The 10,602-nt window shown below is 52.5% G+C and overlaps 1 protein-coding gene across 1 annotated transcript; it reads left to right on the plus strand.

Moving 5' to 3' along the window:
• Positions 1–2,349: 2,349 nt before the first annotated feature.
• LOC114806319 lies at positions 2,350–10,016 on the plus strand. Its single transcript, XM_029049796.2, has 2 exons — positions 2,350–2,752; positions 7,858–10,016. The coding sequence occupies exons 1-2, from the start codon at positions 2,390–2,392 to the stop codon at positions 9,223–9,225; spliced, it is 1,731 nt and encodes a 576-aa protein (XP_028905629.1). The 5' UTR covers positions 2,350–2,389; the 3' UTR covers positions 9,226–10,016.
• Positions 10,017–10,602: the final 586 nt, after the last annotated feature.

Consider the following 10,602-nt stretch of genomic DNA (forward strand, 5'->3'; position numbering starts at 1 on the left):
ATAAAGACGATTGATTGAGTGCCCATCGGCTTTCAGGCACTCAATCAATCGTCTTTATTAAGTGCTTACTGTGTGCAGGGCACTGTACTAAGCGCTTGAGAGAATACAATATAACACTCTAACAGAGTTGATAGACATATTCCCTGCCCACAATGAGCTTACGGTCTAGAGGGGGAGACAGACGTAAATATAAATAAATTAAGATATGTACATAAGTGCTGGGGGGCTGAGGGAGAGATCAATAAATTAGTTCTTCCCCTCCTACTTACCCACTCTCTTCTCCCAGTAAATCCCATATTACATATTTCTCTACCCTCCTTTCACAGGCTCCTCCTTTCCTCTATTATTTCCCAGATTTCCAGCTAGTCGACCTGCCCTCTCCTAATCAGTCAATGGTATCGAGACTACAGTGGTCACCATGTCCCCCTCTAGACTGTTAGCTCTTTGTGGGCAGGGAACGTATCTACCAACTGTTGTTGTTGATGGTATTTGTTAAGCTCTTACTATGTGCCAGGCACCGTACTAAACGCTGGGGTAGATACAAGATCATCAGGTTGGATACAGTCCATGACCCACACGGGGCTCACAGCTTTCATTCCCATTTTACGGATGAGGGAACTGAGGGACAGAGAAATGACTTGCCCAAGGTCACGCAGCGGACATGTGGCAGAGTCTGGATTAGAACCCAAGACCCTTCTTATTCTCAGGCCCGTGCTCTATCCACTAGGCTACGCTGCTTCTCAATAAATGAGCGCATGCTGTGCGCAGGACACTGGACTAAGACCTTGGGAGAGTAAGATACATCAGAGTTCGTAGACACGTTCCCTGTGCACCACGAATTTATAGCCTAGACAGGGAAACAGACATTCGGATATATAAATAAAAAAATTCCGGATATGTACGTAAGTTGCTGTGGGGCTGAGGGTGAGGTGAATACCAAGTGCTCAAAGGTCACAGATCCAAGTGCATAAATGACGCAGAAGGAAGAGGGAGTCGGGGGAAAGAGGGCATAATCGGGAAAAGAGAGAGCTTGAGAGGCCCCGTGAAATTTCTAGTTCGACCTTTACTGAGGGAGAGGGTAAAGAGAGTCCCACACCGCAATTGTGATTTGGAACAGACAGGTCAGAGGGACTGGACCAGATGGTGGTGACCACACAGGATGTATGAGTCCAAACTGATAAACTAGACGGAAGCACATCACCAAGAACAGATTGCATCCTCCCAAGGGTTTGGAGGGAACTCAGAGGGGAAGTTGCAGAACTTCGTGGGGACTGTGACTTATCGTTACGGATGTTCACTGCAGAGGAGGGCTGGCTGGCGAAATGAGGTGTAACTCTCAGCTGCAAGGAAGGGTCCAGAGGCGAGCCTGGGGATTTTAGACCAGTGTGTCTCCCTCCTCCCCTACCATAGCTGGCAAATTAGTTCAGATTAAATTTGGAGTTCCTTTCTTTAGCCTAGTGTGGAAGGCTGCATTCGGCCATTCTCCTGCTCTAGTTCGCCGGAACCTTCCCACAGGATCTCAATCCCTGTCTTCCTAATTCCTATTCATAGAGCAGTTCAGCTCTCTGTCTCTGATTTCCTGTTCCTCATTCTTCATCCGATTTGTCGAATGAAGCGTCTGGTCAACCCTACTCACAAACCACCACCACCACCCTCCTCTCCCACCTCCACCCCTCTTCTGCTCTGGGCCTATCGACCTCGTACATTGCCCTATATCTTGGGGCCTCGACAGGCCCAGCACTGGCGGCTTCCCGGCACAGCGAGAGCTTCTCTAGGCTCATTCACAGGGGAAGAAAAACCCCAAATGCGGCGCGAATGAAATAATTCACACATTTCGTTGCCATAAGGGAACATTGATGCTGAAATAATTCAGCAAGTTGTTGGTGAGAGAAGCGACCTCATTTCGCAACCCTGGAGGGGGTCGGAAGGGGTGGGGGCTGGGGGCAGGCCAGCTGGAGACGTGTGTGTGTGTGTGTGTGTGTGTGTGTGTGTGTGTGTGTGTGTGTGTGTGTTGGGAGAGAGAAAGTCTTGTCCCATCGGTGTCAGCTTCACGTGGGGGCTGGCCCAGACGGGCTCCTCTGGAGCTCCCCACCCCCTTGCAGGACTCTGCTCCGGGGCGATCAATCAGAACGGACGTTAACACCGATTCTCTTGGGCTTTCGGCTTTCCTGGCTACTTCCTCGTTTGCAAAACTCCTTGTAACTTGAGCCTTGAATGGCATCTATTTGGGCCTCTGGTTCTTAGCAGGGAGTCCGTCGGACCAATCACCGACGGCGCAGGGAGGGGCCAGGACCCAACCTAACCTAACCTAATTTCCTCCTTGGGGACTAGTGGCAAGGGGCTTGCAGTCGAGAGGCATCCGGGGGAACTGGGCAGCTGGGCATCGCGGATGGCCGGGCGCTCCGGGGCTTCCACCATGCAAACAGCCCAGCCCGGAGCCCCGAGCAGGGAGCAAGTTTTTGCTGACTACATCAGCTACTACCGAGAAAGGGGGTTGGAGGGTAAACTCGGGGTCTGCAGGCAAGCGGCGCTCAGAGAAAAAGCCAGACAATTCCTGGCCTCCGCTTCCCACCTGCCCGAAGGGTTGCCAACATTTCACTTCTCCAGTCTGGTGGAAAGTTGCTGCTTAGGCGGGGCAACGGACCGGGAAAGGCAAACCTGCCGCAGGGTGGTCCAAGCGCTGGAGTTCCTGGAGCTGATCTGTGTCAACCTGTTTCTTTCCCCTTGGAGAAGGGAAATCAAATCACTCAAGGTAGGCGGGGAGGGAAAAGGGTAGCCTCCGCTCAGCCGAGCCCCCGCAAGGGGCTGCCCAGTTCGCTCTGAGGTGTGAAGCCCAGGAAAAGACCACCGCCTGCACTCTGCTAAACTGCAGGAGCTGCTGCTCCAGCTCTAATAATAATAATAATGTTGATATTTGTTCAGCGCTTACTATGTGCGGAGCACTGTTCTAAGCGCTGGGGTAGATACAGGGTAATCAAGTTTCCCACATGGGGCTCACAGTCTTAATCCCTATTTTACAGATGAGGTAACGGAGGCACAGAGAAGTTAAGTGATTTGCCCAAAGTCACAGAGCTGACAAGTGGCAGAGCCGGGATTCGAACCCATGACCTCTGACTCCCAAGCCCATGCTCTTTCCACTGAGCCACGCTGCTCCTCTAGGCGAGCGGGGACCCTCTCCCGCTTCCGCTGTCCTCTCCTGGGCGCCTAGTACAGTGTTCCACCCTCAGCAGGCGACGCCCAGGAAATCCCCCTGATGGACTGACTGACTGCCCCTGAGAGAAGTAGGGGAGGCCGGGCGCCCCACCCTCCGAGAAGATCGACCCGCTGTCTGGAACTCCTGACCGTTACTGTCCCGGATGCGACAAGGGGATTTGCAAGCTCCCAACTTGGGCACTTAGAGGGGGCTTCTGGGCCTGCAAATCAATCAGTTAAACGTCTTTCTTGAGCACCGACCATGCAGGTATGGCCGTGTGCCTCGTGGACAAGGGGCTGTGGGGAATGAGTGGTCTTTGCCACGCCTGTCCCTTAGGGTCTCTCCAGAGGTGGTCTGGACCAGGCTCCGCAAAGCCCCTCCTCTCCATCCATTCGCCCTCACTAGTCCAGATCCTATGGCGATCGGTGAGGATAATAATAATAATTATGGTATTTGTGAAGCCCTTACTATGTGCCAGGCACTGTACTAAGCGGTGGAGTGAATACAAGAAAATCGGGGTGGACACAGTCCCTGTCCCACATGTGGCTCACAGTCTCAATCCTCATTTTACAGATGAGGTAACTGAGGCCCAGAGAAGTGAAGTGACTTGCCCGAGGTCACATAGCAGATAAGTGGCAGAGCCGGGATTAGAACCCATGACCTTCTGACTCCCAGGCCCGTGCTCTAGCCACTCCGGTAGTGGGGGAGAGAGCTCTTGTTGGGGGCAGGGAACGTGTCTGCCAACCCTGTTGTATTGTACTCTCCCAAATGCTTAGCATACTGCTGTGTGCATAGTAAGTGCTCAATAAATACCATTGATGATCATGGATGACCCCTTCCACTGCTAGACGTCCAGCTGGCAGGGGTAGCAGTGAGCAAGCCTAAATCTCTCCAAGCCCCTGAAGGCATGGTATATGGGACTGTCCCCACAGGCTAATTAATCAATAGTGTTTATTGAACATCTACACTGTGCAGAGCACTGGACTAAGGGCTTGGGAGAATCCCAAAGAATTAATAGACACGATCCCTGCCCCAAAAGCATTTATACTTTAGCATGTGCGTGCACACACACACACAAATACACACATGCTAACATCAGTGCCTGGCACATAATGGGCGCTTAACAAATGCCATAATTAATTATTATTATTCTAATATCAACTATGGCATTCAAGTCCCTACTACATGCCAAGCACTGTATAAGTGCTGGGGTAGATACAGGATAATCAGATTGGACACAGTCCCTGTCCCATGTGGGACTTACCATCTAATTAGGAGGGAGAACAGGTACTAAATCCCCATTTCAAAGATGAAGAAACTCAGTCACAGAGAAGTTAGGTGACTTGCCCAGGGTCACACAGCAGGCAAGTGTCCAAGCTGGGAATTACAGCCCAGGTCCTCTGACTCCCTAACCTGTGCTCTTTCCACTAGGCTGCACTGCTCCACAGTCTGCTTTCTCCCTAGCATCAGGCCCCTGTAGCTGTTCAATAACTATCAGTTAATCAAATTGAATGGCCTACTCACCATGCCTCGTTCTCATCCCACCACCAACCTCTTGCTCACGGACTTTCCCCTGCCTAATGCTCCCTCCCCCCACTTTGTATCTGGCAGACCACCGCTCTCCCCTTCGGCAAGACCCTTCTGAGATCACACCATCCCTACTGAGAGCTCACCTCCTCCAAGAGGCCTTCCCAGACTGAGCCCTCCCTTTCCCTCTGCTCCTCCTCCCCTCCCCATTCCCCCTTCTCCTGCCCTCTGCTCCTCCCCCTCCCCCTCCCCTCAGCACTGTGTGTATTTGTATATATTATTCATTACTGTATCTCATTAATGATGTGTATATATCTATGATTCTATTTATCTTGATGATATCTACACCAGACTACTTGTTTTGTTTTGTTCTGTTTTGCTTTGCTGTCTGTCTCCCCCGTTTAGACTGTGAGCCCGTTATTGTGCAGGGATTGTCTCTATCTGTTGCCGAATTGTACATTCCAAGCGCTTAGTACAGTGCTCTGTACATAGTAAGCGCTCAATAAATACTATTGAATGAATGCATGAATGAGGAGGTCTTCCCCTATTACTTTCTAATCTCCCCACCGGATATCCCTCCCACTGCCATTTCAGCACTTGCACCACCTACACAATTGTGTACTCACAACTCCTGAGATACTTTCATACTTATCTTACTTACCTATTACTTAAATACTCACTCTCTCTGCAAACAAAAACTCTCACAATTTTTTTACAGCTCTCCCATCATCCGGCCCCATTTTACCTAGCTGCTGTCTTCACCCGCTATTCTACCACTCGTGGTCTTTGCTTCTCCCATCTTCTCCCGCCTGTCTCCTAGATCATGTGGTTCCCCCAGCTTGGAACTCCCTCCCTGCATCAGGCAGATCACAACTCTCCCCACATTCAAATCCTTCCTAAAATCTCACCTCCTCCAACAAGGCTTCCCTGATTGATTTCCCAGCCCTCAGAGCCAGATCATTCCTTCAGCCAACTCTAGCACATATGAACCTATTTATTCCCATCCTCAGCACTCTTATATGAATACTTATTTTGACCAAATTCCTATCCCCGACTTTCCCATCACTGTAGAAAACAACACCATCCCTGCTGCCTCCCAGATATGTAACCTTGGCATTATCCTCGACTCATTTCTGTCATTCGATCTGCGTATTCAGTCTGTCACTAAATCCTGTCAGTTCTACCTTCACGACATCTCTAGAATCTGCCCTTTCCTCTCCATCTTCTCCATAGAAGCAGCGTGGCTCAGTGGAAAGAGCCCGGGCTTGGGAGTCAGAGGTCATGGGTTCTAATCCCGGCTCCACCGCTTGTTAGCTGTGTGACCTTGGGCAAGTCACTTAACTTCTCTGTGCCTCAGTTCCCTCATCTATAAAATGGGGATGAAGACTGTGAGCCCTACATGGGACAACCTGATTACCTGGTATCTACCCCAGCGCTTAGAACAGTGCTCGGCACATAGTAAGAGCTTAACAAATACTAACATTATTATTATTATCTAAACTACTACCACACTGATCCATGCATTTCTCATATCCCACCTTGACAATCAATCAATGGTATTTATTATTTACTGTGTGCAGAGCACTGTACTAAGCACTTGGGAGAGTACAACAGAGTTGGTGGACACATTCCCTGCCCACAGCGGGCTAACAGTCGGGGGAGGGGGGGAGGCGAACAGACATTAACATAAATAAATTATGGATAGGTACATAAATGATGTGGGGCCGAGGGTGGGGTGAATACCAAGAGCCCAGAGGGTACAGGTCTTACTGCATAGATGACACAGTAGGGAGAGTTAGCCAGGGAAAAGAGGGCACTGTTCTAAGCACTGGAATAGATATAAACCAGTCAGGTTGGACAGAGTCCATGTCCCACATGGGTTCACAGTCTTAATCTCCATTTTACATATGAGGTAACTGAGGAGCAGAGAAGTTAAATGACTTGCCCAATGCCACATAGCAGACAAGTGGCAGAGCCAGGATTAGAACCCAGGCCCTTCTGACTCCCAGGCCTGTGCTCTATTCACTAGGCCACCCTGCTTCTCTATTAGAAGGCAGGGATCATGTCTTTCACTCCTATTGAAGAGGCTTCAGTACAATGCTCTGCAAACCTCAGGGATCCCGCCCAGCACTCTGCACACAGTAGGGCTCAATGAATACCGTAGGCTGGGGTGGGCAATAATTTTGGCCAGAGGATACTTTACACAATTTTGAAGTGTGCAGAGGGTGACAGGCAAAGTTCTTTTAGTCATCTGTGAGAATGTGGGGGCAGCTGTAGCTTAGAAAGTGGAAGTGTAGCCACTTCTTCCCCTGGGCGAGTAGTGAGAGCAGGAGGCAGAACAAGAGTTCAACAGGCAAGGGTATGTCAGGATTAAATTGCCGAATGAATGTGTGAATGTACATACACAGATATATATATACTTACATGTACAGAGAAGCAGCATGGCTAAGTGGAAAGAGCACGGGCTTGGGAGCCAGAGATCGTGGGTCCTAATCCCGGCTCTGCCACTCGTCTGCTCTGTGACTTTGGGCAAGCCACTTAACTTCTCTGTGCCTCAGTGACTTCATCTGTAAAATGGGGATGAAGACTGTGAGCCCCAAGTGAGACAACCTGATTACCTTGTATCTACCTCAGCGCTTAGTAAACCCTTAACAAGTATCATTATTATTATTATTATTATTATTGTACTTTAGCACTTAGTACAGTGCTCTGCACACAGTAAGTGCTCAATAAAAACAATTGAATGAATGAATGAATTCGTATGTACATGAGTGCTGAGGTTAGGAGCAAAATACATAAGCGTTAAGGGCAGTGTCAGGTTGGCGCAACTTGGGGTGTTGGGAGTTAATCGGGGAGGCCTCCTGGAGGAAGTGGGATTTTGTTTTTTTTAGGTGAATTGTGTTCTGGCGGGTTTTGCGGGGAGGGTGTTCCAGTCCAGGGGAACAGGGAAGTGAAAGGGCTAGGAAGTGAGAAAGTCAAAAGCGTTACACGACGCCAAATTCTCCCCAGGAACTGGACCCAAGAAGCGTCCTGAAGCTTGGAAACTTGCAGAAAGAAAACAATCCCACCCACCCCAATGTTCGAAAAGACGTTCCTCCCGTTCGCCCAGCTCCTAATGCCCGACTCCTTTGTTTCAGACGTTTACGGGAACCTTTGTGTACTCCGTTCGATCCGGCCTTCCCGGAAACCTGGCGGAAACGGTCCTGGAGAAGCTGGGCTATGCTGCCGTCACGGCGACGGAATTCTCGTTGGTCAGGAAGATCGAGGAGGAGGAGGCCAAGCAGATCGCGTTTGAGATGTTTCTTGCCAGAATGGAGTGTGAAATCTTTCTGGAAGAGAGCAGCGAGTGCTGTCCCATGGAGCTGTGGGAAGGGGCCCAAACGGGTGGCCGGCATGACCTGGAGAGCATGCTGATGCCAGAGAAGCCAGACCCTCCTCAAAGGAGCCCTGGGGGCAGCCCCAGGATCCCTGGAGGAGAGAGTGGGGAGGGGTCATCCCAGAACCCAGCCATGATCCACAATGCCCCTGCCCCGGGCCCAACCACCTGTGTGTCTGGACACCTCTCCGGCCGGGGTTCAGACAGTGAGGAGTTCCTCAGCAGGTACAGTGACATCTTCATCGGGCAGACCCCTGTCTTCCCGGAGGACTGCTCTCCAGGTCGCCAGAGGAGGCCTCTGGCCACTGGCCCCGCTGCTGCCTGTGAACAACTCATCCTGTCCAGCGGGGCCGCAGCCGCCAGGCCCATCACTCCGCTGCTCTTGCCGGGCGACAGTGGACCCCAAGCCCTGGCCATGTTTGTTGATGTTCCTTCTGGCCGGGCCCAGGCTCCAGGCCTAAACAAAACCCTCGAGTGGCTGGCTGCAGTCAGCAACGTAGATTCCTTTGAGGAGGAGGAGGAGGGAAAACAGGAGGGGGAGGAGGAGAAGGAGGTTGCCACTTCCACCCGGCTGAGCTCCCCACCAGGCCACCAGCCTGAGGCCCCCACCCCTAGGGCTCTGTGCAGCCCCTTGGGCAGTGCCGCCCTGGAGCAGGATCCCTCCAGCGAGGACGAGCTGGGGGAGGTGTCCTCTTCCCTCAGCCAGCTCGACATCAGGACAGCCAGCAACGACCGGCTTGCACAGCTGGGCACGGAGCCCAACAGAGAGGGGAGTCGGGGGCCAGACCGGCCCCCAAGGGGTAGCCCCTGCCCGGCCGAGGGAGAGCCTCCGGCCACCGGACCTCCACAGTCCTCCGAGCTAGCCGCCGACCCCTGCAGCCAGGGCCCTTCGGAAAGCAGGCAGGGGCCCGAGGAGCCTTCTGACCTCCAGCGAGCCACTTTGGTCTCTCGCCACGTTCGAGAGCCTCCCGGGGCCACCTACGTGCCCCCCGGGGCCCTGGCAGCCCAGTGTGCCGGCAACACCCAACCGTCCACCTCCCCCTCAGGAGCTCGGCCTCATTGCAGCGAGCCCCGCTTCAAAGCAGCAACCATTGAGGGGGCAGGTAGAGGTGCAGACGAGGGAGACTGAGCGGGGGCCCTTTGGCCCACAGAAGACTCCACAGAAGACTGGGGTGGGGGAACAACAGAATTCCTGGGGGGAAGCCCGGGATTTCGCTATGTCCAGAAACGAGTCAGACCACAGAGCCCCGATGGGTAAGGAAGGGACTGTGAATCTGGCGTAGAAGGGAAGGTCTGTGAGTGATGCCCCGGTGGAGGGGAGAGCAGAGGGCGGCGGGAAGAGGGCTTCCTTACGAAATCTGGCCTGGACTTTGTAAGAGGATGTTGTTTTAGCTTGAGAGAGGTCGAAGAGGAGAGAGTGGCAATGCTTGCTTTGCTTCCGTCACCCCAGTCCCAGCTACGGCGTCACCTGAGCACCCTGAGAGCTGGGCTCTCCCCCCAGGAGCCCCTTCTATGGGTCTCGGCACTGGGGCCGGCCGAGTGACCAGCAAGATGCTGGGCAACAGTAAACCACCTGTTAGTGTCCCCTGAGCTCTGGGGCTCAGAGAGGAAAGAAAACCTCAGTCCAACCCACCAAGGCCGGCCTGAGCCCTCGGGCAACAGAAGAGCTGAGGAAGGAGGTTAGGGCCCGGGGGTTGGGCAGCTGGGATTCAGCTCTACCAGACGGGGAAGGAAAGAAAACGGAGCCTCAACCCAGCGGAGCAGAAGATCCTGGAGCAACAGCCAACTTCAGAGCTGCAGCCCAGCCTGGTGGAATGAGCGTGGGAAGGGAAATCCGGAGACCCGGCCTCTAGTCTCAGCTCTGCCAGCTGGCCTGCTGTGGGACCTTGGGCAAGTCACTTCACCTCTCTGGGCCTCAGTTTCCTCATCTGTAAAATGGGGAGAAGATCCTACTCTTCCCCTTCTTAGACCGTGAGCCTCAAGTGCGACCGGGCATGGGTCTGATCCGATCATCTTGAATCTCTTCCAGCAGCACTCCAAAGAAACCAACCTCTCAAAGGTCACCAATGATCTCCTTCTTGCCTCTACTGCAACCTAATCCTCCTCCATCCCTCAGCTACCTTCGACACTGTCAACCACCCCCTTCTTCTGCAAACATTATCCAACCTCAGCTTCCCAGACACTGTCCTCTCCTGGTTCTCCTCCTTCCTCTCTGGCTGCTCCTTCTTGGTCTCTTTCGCAGGCTCCTCCTCTGCCTCCTTCCTCCTAACTTTGGATAATAATGATGGCATTTGTTAAGCGCTTACTATGTGCAAAACACTGTTCTACGCATTGGATGTCCCTTAAGGTTCACTTCTGGGTCCCCTTCTATTCTCCATCTCCACCCACTCCCTTGGAAAACTCATTCGCTCCCATGGCTTCAACTACTACCACTTCCCAAATCTATATCTCCAGCCCTGATCTCTTTCCCTCTCTTTAGCTCCACGTTTCTTGCCTTCGAGATATC

This window comes from Ornithorhynchus anatinus, chromosome X1, assembly GCF_004115215.2.
Source record: "Ornithorhynchus anatinus isolate Pmale09 chromosome X1, mOrnAna1.pri.v4, whole genome shotgun sequence".
In the NCBI taxonomy this organism is placed as follows: domain Eukaryota; kingdom Metazoa; phylum Chordata; class Mammalia; order Monotremata; family Ornithorhynchidae; genus Ornithorhynchus; species Ornithorhynchus anatinus.

Excerpts from the sequence above, each read along its gene's own strand:
- LOC114806319 (XM_029049796.2), top strand. The coding sequence starts at position 2,390 with ATGGCCGGGCGCTCCGGGGCTTCCACCATGCAAACAGCCCAGCCCGGA. Across the intron at positions 2,753-7,857 it reads GGGAAATCAAATCACTCAAG|ACGTTTACGGGAACCTTTGT; the intron begins GTAGGCGGGGAG and ends CCTTTGTTTCAG.